Source organism: Benincasa hispida, chromosome 2, assembly GCF_027475165.1.
Source record: "Benincasa hispida cultivar pf3 chromosome 2, pf3_genome.v1.1, whole genome shotgun sequence".
Taxonomy (NCBI): domain Eukaryota; kingdom Viridiplantae; phylum Streptophyta; class Magnoliopsida; order Cucurbitales; family Cucurbitaceae; genus Benincasa; species Benincasa hispida.
The window spans coordinates 63,735,369-63,759,354 of NC_143479.1; the positions used below are offsets into that span (position 1 = coordinate 63,735,369).

The 23,986-nt window shown below is 34.5% G+C and overlaps 1 protein-coding gene across 1 annotated transcript; it reads right to left on the reverse strand.

Moving 5' to 3' along the window:
• Window positions 1–11,005: 11,005 nt before the first annotated feature.
• On the reverse strand, window positions 11,006–18,980 carry LOC150038070 (sugar transporter ERD6-like 5). Its single transcript, XM_090310911.1, has 18 exons — window positions 18,767–18,980; window positions 17,832–17,894; window positions 16,601–16,690; window positions 16,387–16,446; window positions 16,079–16,144; window positions 15,912–15,977; window positions 14,995–15,070; window positions 14,842–14,906; window positions 14,470–14,562; window positions 14,295–14,375; window positions 13,879–13,963; window positions 13,463–13,506; window positions 13,312–13,374; window positions 13,171–13,230; window positions 13,016–13,069; window positions 12,123–12,182; window positions 11,241–11,355; window positions 11,006–11,136 (listed from the first exon to the last, which is right to left on the reverse strand). Exons 1-18 carry the CDS (start codon window positions 18,911–18,913, stop codon window positions 11,006–11,008), a joined length of 1,419 nt encoding a protein of 472 aa, XP_090167037.1. The 5' UTR covers window positions 18,914–18,980.
• Between the last annotated feature and the right edge of the window lie 5,006 nt (window positions 18,981–23,986).

The following is a 23,986-nucleotide window of genomic DNA, read 5'->3' on the forward strand; positions in this document are numbered from 1 at the left end:
AAGTCTGCAATTGTGACAAATGGTATCAGAGCTTAAATAGCTCCTTGGCTAGTAAAGACCACAATCATGTTTCCAATGAAGTAATTGTCGAAGTCGCAGTTTGACCGACTTACTGAGATTAAAGAGCAATTTTTGTATATGATGGAATTGCCCGACGAAGTGAGACACGTCCAAACCCGCCTTCATGGGTTAGAGGAAAAGTTCGTAGGAATTGAGGCCCTGAACGCCCAAGTAGATGGGCTGCCAATAAAATAATTGACGCTGAGAGTTAATTCTTTAGAACACAAGACTAGACGACTTGGTAGTTTTGAGCGTGGGGATAGCTCCATGAGCTCTGTTGCACACATGGAGGAGCATGTCGAAGAGTTTGATAGTTCACAAAAAAAAACATGCTAAAGTTGTTCAATGACCTGACTGGTGGCTTTAGAGCAACAATAGATGTCACCAAAGCTGGGATGGCTGAAATAAAGACGCAAGTGAATTTGAAAATGTGTACAATGGGTAACCAGACCCCGAACCTGATAGGCATTGTGTCGAGCAAATTCAAGATCCTGAAACCCAAAGCTTTCATTAGGAACCGTGATGCAAAAGAACTTGAGAATTTCATCTTTTACTTGGAACAATATTTCAAAGTGAGTAGGACAGTCACCGAAGAAATAAATGTGACATTGGCCTCGATGATTCTTGCTGATGATGCAAAGTTGTTGTGGAGGTCTAAAGTAAATGATATTTAGAATGGTCTATGCACCATTGAAAAATGGGAAGATCTCAAGAGAGAACTGAGAGCCCAATTCTAACCTGAGAATGTCAAGTTCATTGCAAGAAGGAAATTATGAGAACTTAGACACACAGGGACAATTAGAGATTATACGAAACAATTCTCAGCTGTCATGTTGGACATTAGGGACATGTCCGAGAAGGATAAAGTGTTCTACTTTATCAAGGGACTAAAACCATGGGAAAGAACTAAATTATATGAGCAGAAAGTTCAGGATCTTGCTTCCGCCCTGGCCGCAGTGGATAGGTTACTTGACTATAGCAGTGAATAAACCCTCCAAAAGAAAAATGCACAACCAACAAGAGCATAGCTCAACTGGCATAGTGTTCATACTATCACCCTCATGGTCTGAGGTTTGATTCTCCTACCCCACACTTTAATTACAATACTTTTGCAAAAAAAAAAAAAAAAAAAGAAAAGAAAAGAAAAGAAAAGAAAGAAAAATGCACAAGCGCTGAATCAAGGGAATAAGGCTCTCAAGCCAAATCCCCCAAAGAATGCTGGGAATAAAAAGAAATCGCAAACTACAGATGCAGGCCCCTCCCAGGGGCCCTATTAAGCAAACCCGAGTCAACAAAAGCCTCATTAAGCAAACCCGAGTCAACAAAGGCCTCTTTCTTTCTTTCTATGCAAAGGCCTTCACCGGGTAGCCGAGTGCCCACATTGGGTTGCCTTGACAGCCTTACAAGCCTCGGTACAATATAGTAGTGAAATAGAGACGAATGGAGAATTCAAGCATATGAAAGTTACGCTGGTCCAGACCATTTATAATTAAAGAAGTATTCCCGCACAGTGCGGTCGAATTAACTAATGAAGAAGGGACTAACGTATTTAAGGTCAATGGGCAAATAGTCAAGATGTATCACGGAGGAGACTTTCATCGCGAAAAAACCTCCGTGGACCTGAGGAATCCTGACTGAAGAAGAAATGAGCAGTCCCTGCACTAGTATGCGATACAAACTCATCAGGGACGCAATTTTTTTGAAGTATCCTTTTGATATCTTTATTTCATGAACTTACTTTGCCTTTTTGTATAACCACTACTCTTTGGAATTTCCAACTCTATCTTTCATACTTTTTATCCTCTTAATATTTAGCAACAATCGTAGTGAACGATTGTAGTGGAGCTACCAATAACCTAAAAATACGCGACCAGATCGATCAGCCCATCGCAATCGAGGAATCGACTCACTATAAGCAAGGGTGCGATCACAGATGATGCGGGCAACATAGCAAATTTGGGGGTTGTATCTTTCTTTGACTCTTTTATTCCAAATTTTGCACTTCTCGCATCTCATTTTAATATTGCTAAATTTTATCATTGCATCCTTTTTAATTTGACGCAATCATTAAATTTTGATTACTTTATTTAGTCACTGCATTCTTCCCCGTACTAATTATGATTTCAATGATGAAACTCATGCCTTTATTTCTCATTGCATATAATAGAATCAACTTAATTTCAGGATAGTCAATTCATGAAACATTTCTAAAAGTTAGCGGCCCACCGGTTTTCTTTCAAAACAATTTTTATGAAATTTCCTAAGAGCATTGTATGAGTTATTTCAGTCTATCAGCAATGAGGACATTGCTATGTATAAATTTGGGGGTGCTAGTATTTATTTTCAACCTTGCTACTTTTAGAAATTTCAACTTAAAAAAAAATTACAACGTTGAGATCGGATCCTACTCGTAGTTGGATGTCTGCATGACACCCATAGGGACAAGCCAAAACGAAGGTGGGAATCGTGATTAACACATAAATCAAGTGATCACAACTCCGCTGCCAAATGGGCATGAGTGGAGACTGAGAAAAAGCGCCTTGCTCGTAGTTGGATGCTCGTATGGCACTCGTGGGGGCAAACCAAAATGAAGGCTAAGCACTTGGATCAGCGCAAGATCACAAAAAGAATATCTAAATCACGCAAGGGTAAAAAAAATCAATTGGAAACACCCCGGTTGGAGAAAGTTTGAAATAAATCATGTGATGTCCTGAAAACGAGCAAAGTTTTTTTTAAGGTTAAACTTGCGGTCCCTAAAGATTAGAATATTTTAGGAAGAGAGCAGGATAGAAATTAAGAAGGCGTTGGTTCATGAAATTTGAATAAGGCACCTTGAGAAATCTAGGTAGGGTAAAAGGGTGTTGACTCTTTAAAGAAAATCTTTAGGTTATGCTTGAGGAAAAACATTATTTTAAATTTGGGGGTGTGATAACGGGTAGAAATGTACGTTATTACAGTGCAAATAAGTAAAACAATGAGGGAATACGATAGTAAAAATAAATAATATCATGTCCAAAAGTGTTAAACTGAGAAAATTGCGATCGCATGTGCCCATCGCATAAAAGTAGTTAATTCACCTATTTTGTGCAGGAAAAATGTATTGGCACAAGTAAAATTGTGATCCAAGAAATTAGGCGTCTGCGCGCTTGAAAGATTGCGATCACAAAGTCATGCGACTGTATGCGATCACGAGAAGTTGCTCAAGAAGGTGGCCGCATAAAAACTGCGCATCAAGGTGACAGCATAATAAATCATGATGGGACAGAAAGCTGATGACGATCGAATCCAAATTTAGTTGACAAGCCGTAAAAGCCACACTGTAGCAAGTACACTCAACTTTCGGTGACCATTAATCGGCACATCAGAGCAGAAAATTTAATGACCGCGCATTATTGCAATCATTAGAGAGAAAGGCTGCTTCACCTTGAGCTCTATAAATACCGGAGGCCACTATTGTAAAAAGGGGTTAACAAGTTAGATCGCCATATCGCCATATATAAAATAGAGAATAAGTTAGAGAGTTGTTAGTTTGTTCATATTCATACTCATACTTAGAAGACGGAGATGAGTTAAGAGACGAAGAAGCCGAGAGATCATTCCTAGGTAGATCGAGAGATTGCCGGGAAGCGCTACAAAGGGAGAGAGGGCCAACACTTGCGAAAGCAAGAATATTCATCTGGATAGAGTTGGAGTGAGAATGATAGTGTAAAAGGCCACGGGAAGCAAGACATTGCTATCAGGCTTCTTATCTCTACATTCCATTGCTATTCTGTATTCTGCATCTTATTTATAGAAGATAGAAATCTCATTTCAACTTATGTTTAATCTCTTCATACTTCGCATGAGTAGCTAAATTTCCGAATGGGTTGAGAAGTGCTTAGCTAGCATGACCTAAGATTTACACTTTATGCGATCATCTTGTCTTATGTATGCGTCATTCACCCTTTAGAGATACTTGAGAGAGTAGTCTAAAGAAAGAATCTAGACTTGAGAGAGTCAGATTAGAATCTAGGCTTGAGAGAGTCAGATTAGAACTGCATAAGCAAGAGATAGAAACTTAGACAGAAGTTCTATTGCTATTAACACATCGCATGCACCCTAGAAATAGGATATGATAGTATGCGGTCACCTTGTATATGTGTGCATCATTCATCAGCGCATAGACAAGAATAGAGGCTTAGACATAAGTCCTATCGACATTTTTGTATACATCGCATGCGTCCTAGAAATAGGAATCATGGCATTTGCATTGAGAGATGACATGCTGTTGTTTGTGTGTAGCATGATCGCATAACTTGTATGCAATCTTAGGAAGTGTTAGCTAAACCCCTTCTCAACCCGTTCATCGCATACTCATTGTAATTCTCGATTTCATCAACTCTTTATTCGAACTCCGTCGCATAAGAAATATACTTAATCAAAACACCATCCAACTTATTTTTTTTCACCACCGCAAGAGAATCAAAATTAGCTGTCGCATATTAACTTAGTAATCCCTGTGTTCGACTCTGGACTTACCAGGAAACCTAGTGAGGCTTATACTTGAGTCTTATTAGGAAAATTTGCATGTGCAACGCATAACACATCATCGCAACTCACACTATAATTCCATCACCATTTACAATGCATCATTGATCTTGTTGTCGTGCATATGGATAAATTTGACGTTGTGCTTGGAATGGAGTTCATCTTGGAGTCAGAAGCCCGACATCTGGGATTGAAAGTTGAAAGGGACACGGGCAAGATGAAAGCTATTAACTTTGAAGCATCCCTTCCCTCCCCCCCTCCCCCCAGGTTGTGGGGACCTCGAAAAAGGTACCTCTGAAAATGGGTGAATGGATTGGGAATGTTGATCTTGTTTTCGTGCGGATGGATGAATTTGGGTACCTCTGAAAATGGGTGAATGGATTGGGAATGTTGATCTTGTTGTCGTGCGTATGGATGAATTTGACGTTGTGCTTGGAATAGAGTTGCTCTTGGAGCATAAAGTCATCCCCATTCCCTTGGCCAAGTGCCTAATCATTACAAGCAGTAACCCCACAGTAGTCCCAACCAACATCAAACAACCTAATGATCTCCGCTCTCTAGCTGAAGAAAGGGCTCAGTAGAGGAGAGCCCACTTTTATGGCTATGCCAGTTGTTGGTGAGCCTACAGGGAAAAGGTTGTTCCTGTGGAGATCCAAGAAGTTTTGAAGGATTATGAAAATTTTATATCGAGAAGCTTACCAAAGACTTTACCTCCTCGGCGGGAGATCGATCATGAGATTGAACTAATGCTAGGAGCCAAACCGCCGAGAAAAAATGCCTACCGGATGGCTCCTTCGAAACTCGCTGAACTCAGGGAAACAACTGGATGTTGGCTTCATTCACCCAGTGAAAGCGCCCTATGTGGCCTCAGTCTTATTTTAGAAGAAGAAGGAACGTTACGGCTATGTATTGATTACAAAGCTTTGAATAAAGTCACGATTCGCAACAAGTACCCTCTGTCGATTATAGCTGATTTGTTTGATCAGTTGAATGGAGCTCGATACTTTATGAAGCTCGAACTTCAATCGGGTTATTATCAAGTATGCATAGCAGAAGGCAACAAAGACCATTGCGTGACAAGATACGGTGCTTTCGAATTTCTTATGATGCCTTTTGGTCTGAAGAATGCTCTTGTGACATTTAGTACCATGATGAATCGAGTTTTTAACGAGTATCTCAACCAGTTTGTGGTGGTTTATTTGGATGACATAGTCGTTGTAGTCCTACCCTGAAGGAATACCAAGTTCACCTCTGATTAGTCTTTGACAAGCTGCGACAAAAACCGCTATATGTCAAGAAAGAGAAATATGTTTTCACGCAATGTCAGATAAACTTCTTTGCAAATATTGGAATGGATAGCGAGAAGTTGTAGCTATACAAGAATGGCGAATCTCCACCTCTGTAATCGAGTTACATTCATTCCTAGGATTGGCTAATTATTATCGCTGATTCATCGAAGGATTTTCAAGAAGACTTGCCTCATTGACTGAGTTATTGAAGAAAAGCACAATTTGGCAGTGGTCGGTAGAATGTCAGAACACCTTTGAAGAGTTAAAGGAAACCATGATAAGGGGTCCTGTCCTTGGTCTAGTTGACGTGTCAAAGTCGTTTGAGGTAGAGACGGATGCGTTAGAGTACGCCCTCGAGGGTGTCCTCATGCAGGAGGGTCATCTTGTGGCCTATGAAAGCCAAAAACTGAATAGCACTGAGAGAAGGTATACAGTCTATGAGAAGGAAATTCTGGTCGTGGTTCATTGTCTGAGAGCCTGGAAACAGTATCTACCGGGGTCCTCCTTTGTAGTGAAGATTGATAACAATGCCATTTGCCACTTCTTTGGACAATTCAAGTTGACTTCTAAACAGGCGTGGTGGCAAGAGTTTCTGGCTAAATTTGATTTTAAGTTTGAACACAAGAAGGGAACGAGTAACCAAGCAGCCGACACTCTGAGTTGGAAGGGGGAGCATACGGGCCTATGCATGTTAGTCCACATTCATGCAAGTATCGTCGATGGGTCAATATGGGACATCATCAAAGAGTTCTTACAGAAGGACTCTTCTGCCCAAGCTGTCATTGCTCTAGCTAAAGTTGGTAAAACCAGGCAATTTTGGGTTGAGGGAGATATGTTGGTGACAAAAGAGAATCAATTGTATGTTCCAAGAGCGGGAGACTTAAGGAAGAAGTAATTATTTGAGTGCCACGATACCTTGTGGGTCAGTCATTCGGGCTGGCAGAGGACCTATGCATTGTTGAAGAAGGGCTACTTTTGGCCCAATATGAGAGACGATGTCATGCAGTATACCAAGACTTGTCTTATCTGTCAACAAAACAAGGTCAAGAAAGTGAAAATTGTCGGGCTCTTGGAGCCCCTACCTATACCAACCAGACCCTGGGAAAGTGTGCTCATGGATTTTATTACCATCTCCCGAAGGCGGGCAATCATGAGGTCATCTTGGTTATTATTGATAGGTTCTAAAAATATGCAACCTTCGTACTTATGCCAAAATTATGTTTGGCTGAGCTGACAACCCAACTTTTCTTCAGACATATAGTGAAGTTGTGGGGAGTTCCGATGAGTATTGTTAGTGACAGAGATGGCAGGTTCATTGGCACATTTTGGACCAAGATGTTTGCGTTCATGGGGACAAGTTTGAATATATCATCAAGCTATCATCTGCAAACTGACAGTCAAACGAAGAAATTCAATTTCTTGTTAAAGGAATATTTACACCACTTTGTCGATGCATGCCAAAAGAATTGGATCCAGTTACTTGACATAGCCTAGTTTTGTTTCAATTGTCAAACAAGCTCGTCAACTGAAAAGTGCCCTTTTGAAGTTGTGCGTGGGAGGCAACCTTTATTACCTTATATTGTTGCCACCTATATGTTGGAAAAAATCCTTAAGCCCATAACTTTACCAAAGAGTGGAAGCCGACTACCGACATCGCTCAAGCATATCTAGAGAAAACTTCCAAACATATGAAAAAGTGGCTTGATAAGAAACGTCGCCTTCTCGAGTTTCGAGCAGGGGACCAAGTTCTCGTAAAGTTGAGACCAGAACAAATCCGATTTTGAAACTGCAAGGACCAACGTCTTGTTAGAAAGTATAAAGGTCTAGTGGAAGTTCTCAAGAAGATTGGGAACACTTCATATAGGGTGGCATTACTTGCATAGATGAAAATTCATCCAATACTTCATGTAAGCAACTTAAAGCCCTATTATCCTGATCCTAAAGATGATGGTTGTAATAAGACTGTCCGACCGAGTATTGACTTGAAGCAGAAAGAAGAGAAGGAAGTAGAAGAGATTCTTAATGACAGAGTGAGAAAAGCCAGAAGACCCACTAGAAGAGTCCACGAATATTTGGTTAAGTGGAAGAACCTCCCTATGGAAGAAACAAGTTGGGAACGTGTTAAGGATTTAGAAGCTTAAAGCAGAAAATCGTTGAGTTCAAGTTATGCCAATTGATAGGGACATCAACTGTTTAAGTGTGGGAGAATGTCTTGGGCATGCTTGTTCAGGGTAATATTAGCCCATGGCCGCATGTCCAAACCATCCTCAACCATCCTATCCTTGAATCTTGTAATTAGTTTAGTAAGTTGTTTTGATTCCAAGTTGTTTTTCTTACGAGTGACCACTGGCCTCTTTTGATATGCTAGCTAGACATTTTAAAAATTGTTCATAATACACTATAGGGGAGACCCACTAGTCAACTCTCAGTCCTATGTATTGATGTACTCTTTGCAATCTAAGCTTTCTTGCAACTATAAATCTTCAATGCATTCTTTAATGATATTTTCAATTCTTTTCCTCTCTCATGTTTTATGAAACCATTTTCTCTCGAAACATGAGTGAAGGTTATGTCATATACCAATGTTGTCTGCATCTTTCATTTTATACAACTGACTTGCTCGCCGAGTTAGAGCAAGTGTTGCACAATCACCTGTCCCGTACACGAAAGTCTGCAATTGTGACATCGAGCATCCCCAAATTCTTAAGTGAGGTAAATTACCTTTATGTCCTCTCCATAACTCATAAGGCATTTCATAAACACTTTTTGAGGGAACTATGTTCAAAATATAAATAATAGTCTCTACTGCATGTCTCCAAAATGAATTGGAAAATTGAGCATAACTCATCATCGAATGAACCATGTCCAACAAGACTCTATTTCTCCTTTGCGCTACACCATTCTGTTAGGGTGTACTGGGTGCTGTGAGTTGAGACTGAATTTCGTGTTCTATCAAATAGTCCTGGAATCTCAAGTCCATATATTCTCCACCTCGATCTAATCGAAGTGTTTTAATCTTTTTACCTAATTGGTTCTCAATCTCTACTTATACTCAAACTTTTCAAGGGTTTCAGACTTATGATGCATTAGGTAAATATAGTCATATTTTAAATAATCATCTGATGAAATATTCATACCCTCCTTATGCCTTGACATTCATCGGACCAAAGAGATCTGAATGCACGAGCTCTAAGGGTTCTTTGGCTCTAAGACTTTTTCTCGTAAAAGATTTTTTGGTCATCTTACTCTCAAGACAAGACTCAAAGGGAGGTAAAGAGTTGTCTTCTAACTGATTTAAGAGTCCACTGTTAACCAATCTCCCAATTCTATAAATATTTATGTGGCTAAGTTTTAAGTGTCAAAGATAGGCATTAGGAGAAATTTTTCGCCTCTTATTTTGAGTTTCAATTGTTTTAAACATCTTTATGTTCAAAAAATTTTTTGCATCAATTGATTTTAACACATATAAGTTGTTTTCTAGTTTTGCAGAACATATTTTAATACCTTTTGAAATAATGAACACTTCATTAACTTCAAAAGAAACTTTATACTTTTGTTCTAGCAAACATGAGATAGATATTAAATTCCTCCTCATAACAGGAATATAAAATATATTTTTAAGCAAAATGAATCTATCTTCAACAAACAACTTCATATCTCCCACTGCTTTAGCTGAGACAATCTCTTCGGTCCCAACCTTAAAGGTTGTTTCACCTTCTATATGCTGTCACCAGGAAATGGTTTCCTAAGCGAAAGCGCAAATATGATTAGTGGCCCTCGAATCTGATATCCAGGTTAATTTATCATTTTCTACTAAACATGTTTCAACGAGTAAATCATATTTACTTTGTTGTGCTTTCTCAACTTTCTCATCTATGACAGTATTGTTTACTTTCAACATATTTAGAATATGTTTTCTAATAGAGGTTATATCCTTTATGCTGTAGTCATAAATATAAATATTATCAAGAATATCGTTCTTGACAGATTGACCAAGCAACATCTGTACCGAATCCATGATCTCTTTAATAGAGACCATATTCTCGAATTTCTTAACTAGTTTATCGGATATGCTTGCTAAAGTATGGATTCGGGCCTTTTCATTTGTCTTAATCCATCTGTCATAAGCATTCCAAACATTCATATGAGTTGGAAGTTAGAGGATATTCCTCTATTAAAACGAATTTTAAACCATTATTTACTAGTATTGCGTTTAGATTTGAAAATCAGTATTCAACTTCCAAAAAGACATCATTGGTGACTTTCACTTGGTTCGAGAAGTGGGAGTGAGCAAGCAGGCCTCTACAATGTCATTCCTATCAGACCCCTCCTCTCCAAGCCAACTCTTGTGCATATTCAAGCTAATTTTGACCCACTCATAGACTCAACATCTACCAACTTTAACTAGAACATCTTATTCTCGCCTCCCAAATTTTCAGACAATGATCACGGTTTAGGTTTATTTTAAAAACAAAGAATAGTGTCGACTTAAGATTTGGTGAAGCGGTAAAGTAGTCCGAAAATAAGTATCTCTCGTTAACCACCGTTAAGATAATAAAATTACTTCTCAAAATGATTTGTTGGTATGTGAATCACATATTATTCAACTAATAATTTATTAGTAATAACTCAAGTTTTTCTGGTAGTGGACAAGTAAAAGATTGCAATTAAGATAGTTAATAATTAAACAATCATTACACTATTTTAGGGCATAAATCCCATGATATTAGACACATTTAAAGAAAAAACCAGTGTCAATACAATATTTGATTACCATTATGTTGTTTTGAGACGAAAATTGATTAGATAAATGATTTGAATGGTATATTTTGAGATGAAATAAAGGCTAACAACGATTTTTTCATCCTTTTACTTTAATGGAAAGGGTAATTCTTTTAATAACAAATTAAGATTTCGAAGGTAAAAATGATTCAACTAATAAAATAGAACTTGTACTACACAATGAATCATATTATAATTCCATATCACTACACAAATTATCACTGAAAAAGTAACATCCAAATGTATGAATCAAAGTTTGTATTGTCATCATTTTCAAAAAATCAAGCTAAAAAGAATAAACAAATAATATGAGCTTATATGAATTACTTTAGTGAATCAACAAAAATTCAACTTTTGGTAGATAGAGGGTTCATTGCAGCTTGAATTTCTTCCAAAGTTCTACCCTTAGTTTCAGGTACAAATTTTGCAACAAACAGAACTGTGAAGCCACATATGCTTGAGAATATGAAAAAGATACCTTCCAAAGTTAGCAGAAAAAACACCAAATTACTCATCCATAGACCATTCAAATTCAATGTAATCAGATGATTCTAAAGGTGAAAGTTTTGGCTTCTTTTTTACCTGAAGAGCTCCAATTCAAAAGAAAGTTGAAACTATATGAGACGATCCAAGAGCCTAGCCAACTCACTAAAGTAACCAAGCTACCAGCCAATCCCTTCATGTTTATAGGAAATATCTGAACAAGTAGAAATTGAATCAAGTCAATCAACGAATTTCCAAACAGAATTTTGTTCGTATGGCCCCGTTGGATAACCATTTGGTTTTCGATTTTTAGTTTTTGGAAATTGATCCTATAAACACTCATTCTATCTTTAGATTCCTTACTTTGTGATCTACTTTTTACTAAAGTTTTAAAAAACCAGCCTCAATTTTTTTTAAACTAAAAAAAAATTAGTTTTTTAAATCTTGTTTTTATTTTTGGAATTTGGTTAAGAATTCAATTCTTTTAGTTAAGAAAGATGAAAATTATTGAAAGACCTTTAGAGGAAATAGACTTAATTTTCAAAATCCAAAAACCAAATAGTTATCAAATAAGGTCTTTGTTTTTGTTTTTGGATTTTGAAAATTAAACATATTTTCTTTCAATTTCTTATAATGATTTGCATTTTTCTCTAGTCTAAGAGTTGAATTCTTAACCAAATTTCAAAAACAAGGACAAATTTTTAAAAACTACTTGGTTTAGTTTTCAAAATCCGGTTTGGTTTATGAAAGCCTTGGTAAAAAATAGATGACAAAGAAAGAAATTTAGATGTGGAAAAGTGTTTATAGACTTAATCTTCAAAAACTAAAAACCAAAAATCAAACGGTTACCAATCGAGACCATAGATTTATAAATTCTAATCAAACAAAAATATGGTGGCCTCCATGTTTTAACTCCATATCAAATGTTCTGCTATCATAATGTAAAAAGGACCATCCCTAATGAAGCTTGTAAATTCATACCTCTGACATTATGACCCAAGGAATTGCTCCCATGCCTAACGCGAAAGATCCCACGAATGTCTGTAGAAATAACCAAGTCCAAGAAAAAAATTACCTAAGGACTCCAATCTTAAAAGAATAAGAGAAAGGAAAGTTAACCAGATTCAATGAGATCACTATCAGCCACTTACAATTTTACTTGTACCAAAAGAACTAGGCTCTCATTTAAATGAATGTGAATTAACAAAAGATGACAAATGGCTAATGAAGATGAATCCACTGCAAGCTAACTATGAGGATGTGAGAGTACTAATAAGAGATATTATATTGGTAATACTAGTAGGATATAATGGCCCAGGCCCACGATCCAGAATACAAATTTGACAGTTGGTATTTCCTACATCCCCTCTAACCTGATAATGTCATCATTGCTTGTCTTGAATGCTTCTAAGAGTGAAGACTATCCTCACTAACCATCCGGGATCATTTTAGCATGTTTTATTTTCATTCAAAGCTTCTTAGAAAATTCTCAAGAGATCACTCTATATAGGATTACTTTAAGCTAGACACGCTTAATTTTGGAGTTCCAAAGAGTGAGCCATTAGAAAGGAAGATGTTTTATATCCAAAGCGCCCCTTTATGTTCTACTTGTAATACCGGAGTTCAGGAGGGGTACAATAAATGAGTTGAGATCACATCTAAATGTGCATCTTGGTGGTTTATCCATCTTGTGGGACTTAATCGAGAGAGATAATCCTCTCGAAAGCCTATTAACTATTGTAGTTTCTTCAACGATATTGCAAGATAGTCCTCCCTAAACTTCAAAACTAGTTTCCAATGGCTGAATACCCTGCTATGGAAAGAAAAAAGAAAGGATACTCATGCCTATATTTCTGTGTTAATCTCTACATTACCAGTACACCAAAAAATGCCAATATGGGAGAGCCAGATAGCCATAGTTGGAGATCCTGCACATTCAAAATCAGGTTTCTTTTAGAACATGATGATGAATCATGAAATCTGCCATGGCCACTGGATTCACAATTGCGGATAGAAGCTAGAAGTAAACCTTTAAGAGAAACGACAATGCGATACCTAAGCAACCCAAGCAAGTGCCCGACGCAGAAATCTGTTTGAATTCAAAGTTTCCATTAGCTTGTTTGTTACTTCATGTCAGTCTAAACAATGTGGATTTTGTATTATCACATACCATCAAAAGCGGTCGTCGTCCTGATACATCCATCAAAACTACACCAAGAGAAGTCATTAGTATCTGAAACATCATTAAGGCCAAAATATAAGCTAAAGGAGGGTGTTTTTGCAATCACATTTGAGGAATGTGTATGAAGTGATAGAAAAACCTGAATAACAGCCAATGCTATAGTCCCGATATTCCCCGAAAATCCTGTCAGAATCTAGAGGATTAATTTTCTTTCAAGGGACCTAATGTTTTCTTATCAACCCAACCGTTTATACCTCATTTGGTAACCATTTCTTTTTTTAAAATCAAGTCTATTTTTTCTCAACTATTTTACAATAATTTGCATCTTTTTTAAATAAAAGAGTTAATTGTTAGCCAAACTCCAAAAACACAAACAAGATTTTAAAAACTACTTTTTTAGTTTTTCAAAATTTGACTCGATTTTTGAAACATGGGTAAAAATAGACTACAGAGCAAGAAATCCAAAGATAGAAAAGATATTTATAAATTTAATATTCAAAAATTAAAAACTAAATTATTATCAAATGGGGTGTTTGTATTTGAATTTTCACATACCAGCTGTAGTGAATAAAGATTTTACATAGAATCCAATGCCATTAACCCCTCCAAATTGTTGAAGTGCCATAAGGCCAACTCCTGCCTGACACAGTTAGATCAAAGTCACCATATAAACAAAGGACAAAGAGATATGCGATTCTAAAAATTCAATAATTGAAGGATATGTTTGGGAGTGATTTCAAAATAGTTAAGATCGCTCTTTTCATTTTCAAAATCACTCTTAAACATGTTTTTATCATTGAAAATCAATTTTGACGATATGAAAAATTACATTTAAAATTGTAAAAATTAAATATTAGTTTACTTTTGAGTGATTAAGGTCGTGACTCGTGTTTCAAAATGATTTTGAACATGGAAAAAGAAATTTTAACAACTTCAATATCACTCCCAAAAGATCAAATTTGAAGGCTTACAATGAGAGAACGTGCATATTGCCTTTCGAATAAGTCAAGAACACTTGGCTCAGGGAGCTGTTTAAGAAGTTCTGTGAATTCCTATAAGGTTAGGAAACACACATGAAGCCTTTGATTGATAAGGGAAAAAAAGGGAAAAAAAAACTAGAACAACAAAGGAAAATGAAAAGTATACTTGAATCTCTAAAATTTCTGCAGAAATATCTTTACTCGCCCCCCTAAGACGTTGGAGAGCAACTTCACAATCCGACTCTCGATCGTTATTTGCCTACATACAACAAAAATTCTTGAATAAAGTTATTGATAGATTCATATAAAAGTAATTTAGTGTCACTTTCATAACCATTATTTACTACTTTTTGCAAAACAGTAACACTTTTTTTTTCTATCAATGCGTATGACGGGGAAATCAAACTTCTAACTTTGAGGTTGAAAATACAGGCATTATGATAATTGAGTTATACTCATTTTAGCATAATACACTTTTTCACGTCTTTTCGAACAAATATAAGTAATAGAACCAATTATGAATTTGAGAGTGAGATACCAGCCATCTAGGAGACTCTGGAATGAAGGGAAGTCCTAGGAGTTGTACTAGACATGGAATTGCTCCTGTAACATAATCAGGACAGTGAGAAATCACTTCCCATTAAACCCTATTCATCTTAAGTCTCAAAATAATGTATAGTAGAAACGCTACCAATTAGAGCAAGAGCCCTCCAGTTCACAAAAGCTCCAATCAGCCATGTCAGTGAAACACCAAAACATATCATCAACTGTACAATCAACATAATAAGGTATTGGAGAGATATCCATAATAATATTGTAGTTCTCTTTTTATTCCTTTTTTTACAACAGAAGTGAGAGTGGGAAATTTTCTACCCATGTTATCATATACTTAATTATTATTCCTAAAAGTACTACCCAATGTAATTATCTTCTAATATTTATGAATGTTCATCCCTAAAAAACTTCTATAAACTATAACTAAAAATAACCAAATCTATGAAAAAAGGTCCAACATAGCCTTGTGGAAAGCTCTTCTAATGGAATTTCATTAGGGATCTTGCCTCCTTTAATTACTTTAGAACTCAAGGACATAGCTGCACAACGTATAGAATAGATACGGTTCACAACGTTGTTATCTTACATCTTTTAGTTACTATTCTCTCCCCTTCTATGCTTAAGTCAGATTTATAACATGTGTTAGACATTTTTATATACGGGTATTCGAGTGATAATTTTTTTTTTTGAAATGTTAGGATATCTCCTGACGAGAAAACTCAAGAACAACAAAGAACACTAAATGATAGAAATATATATTATAATATTTAAAGAAGTTACAATATAGCATAGTCTTTCGAGAGGGCAACTCTCTCCCAAATTAGAAATACTACCAAATTCTTCACACTCTTGCTCACAATCGACTCCCTCTATTTATAACTAAAAATCGTTACAAACTTCATATCTAATTACTAATATCCCCTTACTAATAGTCATACTAATCATTCTACTTTCTTCCTAACTAGGGGTTCTTACACAAACATCATACTAGAAGCCGAGTAGATGACGATTTTGTGTCAACGACATAGAAATTCATGATGGTTTTTCTTTTACCTGATGAACTGTTGTAAATGCTCCTCGAAATTCCTTTGGTGTTATTTCTGCTATAAAGACAGGAACCTGTTAGACCAGGCTCATACTTTAGTTAATTTTCTTTAAATATGTGGATAAAATAGAACTAATTGTAAATGAACAAGAGTTGGAATTCTTGCAACATATACCACAAAAGAGATAACTCCCATTCCGAATCCGACCAGCATTCGTCCTATATCCAACCACCAAGCAGTCTATCAACAGTCACCACCAATTGACAAGTCAAGTCAAGTCAAGTTTTTCCTTCAAATTCAACGATGGAAGTATCCACCAACATGTTGATATATCCATAAACTGAAGGGTTCGATATCGATATTAAATATCCATTGATATTTTCGGTATCTTTTATAATGCTCATAGAACATAAAAAATATCTACTTAAGATAGTCTTGAAGGTATAACTATCTCAATCAGATGAAATAAAATTCAAACAGACCTTAGAAAATGCTATAAAAAACCACCCTAAGAGGCAAAATATCTCTGCAAAGCCCATTGTCTGCTCAGAAAACAAGGGAAAACAGATCAAAGAAGTTTACTGAAAAACTCTATAGCTAAGAATGACTTTAAGAATAAAAAAGGAATCTCTCGGTCGAAAATAGGAAAAAGGAAGAAGAGAAGAAGGAAATGGGAGTGGGAATGAATAAACTTACACCTCTTCTACCAATACAATCAGCCAGTTTTCCACTCAAAATAGCACCGATCATTGCTCCAATTGTCAATATTGAACCAAAGACTGAATACTGTACGATCATCAAATAATAATTTGAGAACTAGATACAAAATGAACCTAAGAAGCACAGATACAGATAAAAACATGGATACAACATGATACTGACACAGTGACACATCAGTTTTTTAAAAAATTTGAGACGGGGACACGCCATGGACACATTTATTAAAAACATACATTTTTTAACATATATATCATTTTTAAACAAGAAGGAAATTTAAAGTTAATGAGTTTATTTATTTCTATGCTTAAAAAAATTAATTTGTTGTATTTCGCTCTCAACTTTTATTATTTTTGTCATCTATGTGTTGACTTAGTATGTGTAAGAAGAGTTTGATGCATGTCTACCAAATGTTGGTCCTATTTTGGCTTTGTACAACTAGTGTCTAACATATCTATTGCATTAACAAGTGTTTGATACGTGTCCAATAAGTGTCGGAGTATCCAAGTGTCCAACATGTGTCGAAGACGGACACACTAACCAAATTAAAATGTCCGTACTTCTTAGAAATGAACAAATTAGTTACATTAATTGAATCATTAGATAAATATGAGAATTTTTAACTTATTTAAACAACTATTGACCAGTTGATATGATGGTTTTCAGGAGCCAACCTTAAAAGCAAAGTTGTTCAAAGATTGTTAGATAGAATAAAAACATGTAATTTCTCCCATTTTCTCTCCATCATTCGATAAAAGCAGTGTTCAATTCATTAAATAGGTTAAATTATAATTGTTGTCTTCAAACTTTTAAGGTTGTGTTTAACACGTCCTTGAACTTTCAAAATGTTTAAATAGACCTCTAAACCTACAATTCTATCTTTAAAAGTGCCTATTTGAACCTTCAATTTTGTGTCTAATGGATGCCTATTTATAGAAAAGTTTGTGTCTAATTCGTCGTTTGATAGTTCAAGATTCTATTAAACAGAAAATTGAAAGACCAAAGATTTATATGACACTTCAAAGTGGAAGAACCTAGTAAGACACAAAATTAGAAATTTAGGGACCTATTCATCAATCATCACAATCTTAAAAATATTTATTTAACCTATTAATACTAAATTTCACTCTAATTGATTGGCTGATTTTCGTACCATTTTACTTCAACCATCATAAATCAAAGATAACAATAATTTGTAATTTTCATTCACCTCTGAGACAGTAAGAGCCAGGTCGGTCATGATGCCAGACTGAGAAGGTGATGAATATCCAATCTGACAAAAATGAAAACATCACAACCCATTATTTTCAAATCAATCAAAATTATGGAAGAATTTAAAGGAGTTTTTTTTTGTATGGTTGACCCAAATTTGATTGGGTTAATGTCAAATAATTTTGCTTACATCACACAGTACTATCCAACTTAACTTCTCCTTACTGTCCATTTGCAGTCGAAAGTTCGCATCCATCACGAATTGATGAGATCCCAAATGCAATTTCAAGGTGCATTGCGATTTTTATAAAAATTTCACAATGTTATGACTTTTTTTTAACTTTTCTCGAACGTGAAAATCGTGTTCAGGGTCTCAGCAATTTGTGACAAATGAAAACAATTAAACTCGCAATCGCAAATGGACAATTTAATGTTGGTAAGTGATTTATGACTAAACAAAAAGTTAGTTTTCATTGGTTTTAAAAATACCGGTCATTGGGTCACCTGTACAAAAGTCTCAAAATCTCTAGAGTCACTTCTTCTCTAAGCACCCCTCTTGGCTTAAAAGAGTTCTAATTTTTCTAGTGCTTTTAGAATTACCTAACCAAACACTAAAAAAGTCTAAAAATTGTTTCCATGAAAGGCAAAAGCAAACGTTCAAATTGAAGATACCGAACAATGTACTTAATGATAATTGTGCATTAATAAAAGATGACTCATTCACAAGCTCTTTTATGATTAATTGACTCACTCCCCACAAATGTATGAAATCTAACCTTTGCAATCGTGTCTATCAATAGTTCGTACGTGAGTAGAAAATTAGATTTCATACTTTGATAGGAGACAGGTCATCAATCATAAAAGATCCTTAATAAAAAGGTTTTATAATGAAAAATGACAGCAACGACAGAGGTAAAGCGTAGGGGAACTTACGGCTGTACCGAAAACGTATGAGCCAGAAACCGCAACCAAAGTGGTGAAAACGATGGCGAAGGTGGTGCCGGAGCTGCCTTGTGGATCATGATTGTGGGTTTGGATTAGAGGAGAGAACTCGGCCTTGTCATCGCTCTGTTCGTTCATATTGGACCGGAGGGCGAAGAAGATGGAGGAGGAGGAGGAGAGAAATGAGAAGGATGAAACAATGAATGAAAATGGAGTAGAAGAATTGAATGGGGAGAGAGTAAGTTAGTTAAGGAGTATCCTATTATAAAGGGGATCTTTCATGACTCCTTGTAAATTTTCGGGAGTAGAATACATGGCAATGCCATCCCGCTTTAACCGTCTTAGCTAACACGTTAACAACCTTTTCATTCTCTTTTTTTTTATTATTAAAAAAAAAAACCCAAAACTCTTTTGTAGGACCACTTTATTCTTAAAAACATATTTGACGTGACACATAATAAATAAGAGCCGTTTTCGTACTTTGGTAGTAGTAGAAAATTTCATCGTATATACTATTCTCATTCAGCATTTGACACGCTATTTGATGATAAATTATTTTAATCTTTGAGCCTGTAATTCTTTAATGTTGTAGTATTATATATTTTTGTGTGCATCATGGACTTTTTTATGTAGTTCATTTAAGAACCGACAAGAGAAATAACAAATTTTAAAGTTTTATAGAAAAATGGCAAAATGTTTCAAAATTATAAAAATAGCAAAACAAATTTATATATAGAAAATCCTAATTAGTAAGTGATAAAACTTTCCTGAACATTCTAGAACCACAAGAACGCGTGTATGCGAGAGAAGATAATGTACCAATGAAGTTATTGTTGGCAAGTGGGTATTTGAAAAAATTGTAACTTCAAGATGATGTGACTATTGGAAATTTGATTGTATTTGACATCAAACCAATTGTAGGGAGTCATCGTCCTTGAAAGCCAACTTTAAACACTATTAATCCTAAAACATCATTGTTGACAACGATGTTTAGAGTAGAAACAAAATCAGGAAACATGTATGCGAGCAAAAAAGGTCAACGACTTGGCGAGGGTGGCAGTCAAAAGCTAGCCAAGATGCAATTGCTGACATGAGATTAACAAGGAGAAAAAGAGATTTTGGGGACAGCTAGTTGATAGTGATAATGATAATGATAATGATAATGATAAACAAGACGAGATTTAGAATTTTTTTTGTTATCTTATTTTAATAATAATGATAATGATAGTAATATTATTGATATTAATATTAATATTAATAAAAAAACCGAACAAAACATATGTATCTATTTATATATTTATATATAAACACACATGTTTCAAAAATTTAAAGTTTAATTCTCATTTATATGTTTCTTTTTAAGTATAACAAGTCATTTTTAAGTGTTTCGATATGAAAAATTGAAAACATCGAAAATATGAAAAAAAAAATCAAATTAATTTAATAACGATATATATAAAATAATGAAAAAAATATTTAGATATGATTGAATTTGTAACAAACATTTAAAAAAATTAAAAGTTAGTTAGATAAAATTAAATTTGATAATAAAAGATAAATTCAAATATAAATTAGAGAGAAAAATCAGGAAGTTTTTGTTTATCGTGATTAACAATAAGTAGTTAGATCAAATCTAATTTAATAATAAAATATAAATTCAAATATGATTTGGGGAGAAAAATCAGGAAAGGAGTTCGTTTATTTACCATTACATTGTTTTCATAATTCTATTTTCATTTAGACTTCAACAATTACACTGTATCTATAACTCCATCAACCACAAAACCTATGAAAGAAGCTTGACTCGTTATAGAGGCATAGCAAAAATAACAAGACTGCAAAAGTAAATATTTATTTATTTGTCAAACACAAATTAATGGTATAATAATATAATAAGATGATAATGGATAAAAGGTGATTAAAAAAATACAAAAAATGATTAAAAAAATGAAATATATAGATTGTTAGATGATAATATGTATAGAATTTTAAGTAAAATCCTAATCAGGATAAAAACATTTAATTCAAATTTAAAATAATAAAAAAAACAAATAAAATAATATAAAATCTAAAGATATATTATAATTAAAATAAAAATAGTGATAAACAAATAAAAAAATTGATTAATTCTGAATATTTTCGAAAGATGGCTAAATCAAATAAACAGATAGCTAATTTAAATCAATTAGAGAGAAAAATAAGGAAGAGATTGGTTTATTTTAAATCAATAGGTGAAGTAGTTATTAAAATCTAATTTCAATATTAAAAATAAATCCAAATTCTAAAAGATGGCGAAAATTGTGGAATGAGGCCCATTTCAGTTTTGAAATTGGATATGTTAGATTATAATATGATTAATTTGGTTATCAATTACATTGTATTTATATCCTGGTTATTAAGCAAGCTTTCCACACTGTATTTATATTTTGGTTATTAATAAAGCTCTACACTTACACTGTATTTATATTTTGGTTATTAATAAAGCTCTACACTTACACTGTATATAATATTTTGGATATACGAACCAACTAAGGGTAAGTCAGGTATTATCAAAATGTCAACTAAATTAGTAACTAAATATGAAATATGTACAATTGAATCTAATAACATATACGTAGCAATTTAAACCTTTAAAAATATAGAAAGATATCCGGTTATTTATTAAAAATATGTATAAAATAATGAAAAATAATTCAAGCGGTTGAATAAATTTAAAATTTGATTAGATAAATGAAATTTGATAATATATGAATATTTAAAATATAAATTTGATAGAAAAATTTGGATATTTAATTCAAGTGAGATTAATTCGAAAAGTGGTTATACATAATCTAAATTAATAATAAAATATGCATTGAAATGTTAACTATGGAAAATTAGCAAGGGTGGTTATTTTGAAGAAAGCGATTATTTTTAGTTTTTCAAATGAATAAGAAGGTGAAGAACTAAGGCATCAGCAATTACTTGTATACAGAATCTTATCATTGTTTATGATTCTACATTTACTATGTATTTATAGTTCCATCAATAATAAAAGTTATGAACTAGATAGGGTAAAATAGGGATTTGAAAATTTGTGACCATGTGTATTACATGTGAGTTACCATAAATTTTATTATTTATCGATTTTGTCATTTTTTTATTGTTTGGTTGGAGTGAGCTGTAAAAATATGGATGGAATTCCTGATGCATGAATATTACTTTTTGAAAGAAAAAATATACTTTGGTTGGACCTAATAAAAGTGTACCATCGCAAAAAAATATATATATATATCTTTCTAAATTAATTTTTTTAAAATTTTATTTTTACTATATTAAAAAATTAAAAGCATAAAGTCGTACTTAATCATTACTTTTACTTCTTTTTACTGTCACTTTTTTCTTAAACTCGCAAGTTTTGAGCATACCAAGCTCTACAGAAAGTTTCTATACTTATGGAGTAAAGTGTAATTAATCACTATCAATAAAATGGGAGCATATTTTGTTTTTGAGTTCAATGACTGCATGGTGTGAATTTGAACCAACAATATTTGAGATTTTGAGAGTGATATTGAAATGAGAAATTACTTTCGTCATGTTTAAAACCACTTCAAAAAACTTTTAATCACTCAAAAAAATCAATTTAATATTTAATTTTACACTTTTAATCACATTTTTCGTACTATAAAAATTGATTTGGAATGATTAACCCCATTTTTTCGAGTGATTCACTCCGAATAAAGAGACTTTACCTTTTGAATACAATAAAATGCAGAAATTGAAATACAGAAAGTAAACCTAAACTAAAAGCTAAGATTTAAGATGTAGGATGTGACGTAGAATGTTAGATGATCAAATCATGGATGTGTTGCAGTTTTGGGCTCTATTTATAATCGTGGAGAAGTACTCAATCTACCTTAGACATAGGTTGTGTAAGTGTTTAATTTAAAAAATGAGTTATTTTGGAAGAAATTAGAATGTTTAATAGCCACTTAAAATAGTTTTCTTCAAGTGTATTTTAATAAAAATGAGTTTTTTGAAAAACACTTTTTTCTTAAGTCAATCCAAACGGATCCATAATAAGATTCATCCCCTCTAATTCATGCAAAAATCAAGCAATCAAAATAAATTTGTCAATCAAGATATGTCATTTCTCCTGATTTCAACAGTATGTTGAAGAGGTCTAGATGTGGGGGCACAATGTGGCATCTTCATGCAAACAACTTTACTTCAAAGATGGCGCAAAATGTGAGTGCATCTTAGGGGGGTGTTTGACTCACCAACATGAGTTGAGTTGAGTTGGTATAATATACCAACTCATTGTTTGTCCCACCAACTTTAAATGTTGGTGGAGTTGAGTTAGTATATTTTACCAACTCACCTCAACTATCCCTTCTTCCCATATTTTCAATAACTCCACCTATCGGCCACTGTCACACTTCGAGTACTAACTCTAGGCTCTGACAACCACCTACGATGACAAGTCCGGCGACCAACTCTGGACTCTAACAACCACCTTCGATGACAATTTCGACAGCGAAATCCGAACTCTGACAACCACCTCCAATGACAGCTTTGGCAACCAACTCTGAGTTCCGACAACCTTCGTGCGACCAACCTCGATAACCAATTATTGCTTCTGACAACGACCTCTGGTGACCCAACTCCGACGACCACCTTCATGCTACCAACTTCGACGACCAATTGGTTCCAACAAAAAAATCTGATGACCAACTTCGACAATCATCTTTGTAGGCTCCGACTACAAACTCAGATGAAAATCACCTTTGAGCGAGTAACTCCAATGACCAACTCGAGGCTTCGAAAACTACCTTCGATGACAAACTCTGACAACCAACTCTAATACCACCTTCATGCTACTAACTTCGGGCTCTGATAGTCACATTCGACTACAATCTCTAGCGAAAATCATCTTTGATGATCAACTTCGACGACCACTTTCCCCCTAACCAACTCCGGATTCGAAATCCACCTCCAATGACAAACTTTGACAACCAACTCCAATACACCTTCATGTGACCAACTTCAGGTTCCGACAACCACCTCCAATTACAAACTCCAGAAAAAATCATCTTTGATAATCAACTTCGACAACCACTTTTGACTACTATAAGACTAATGACGGTTAAAATATGTTGTAGGGTTGTTGATTATATAAAAAATATTATTTTATCTACATTAAGTGCAATATTTATATGTAATGAATTCATA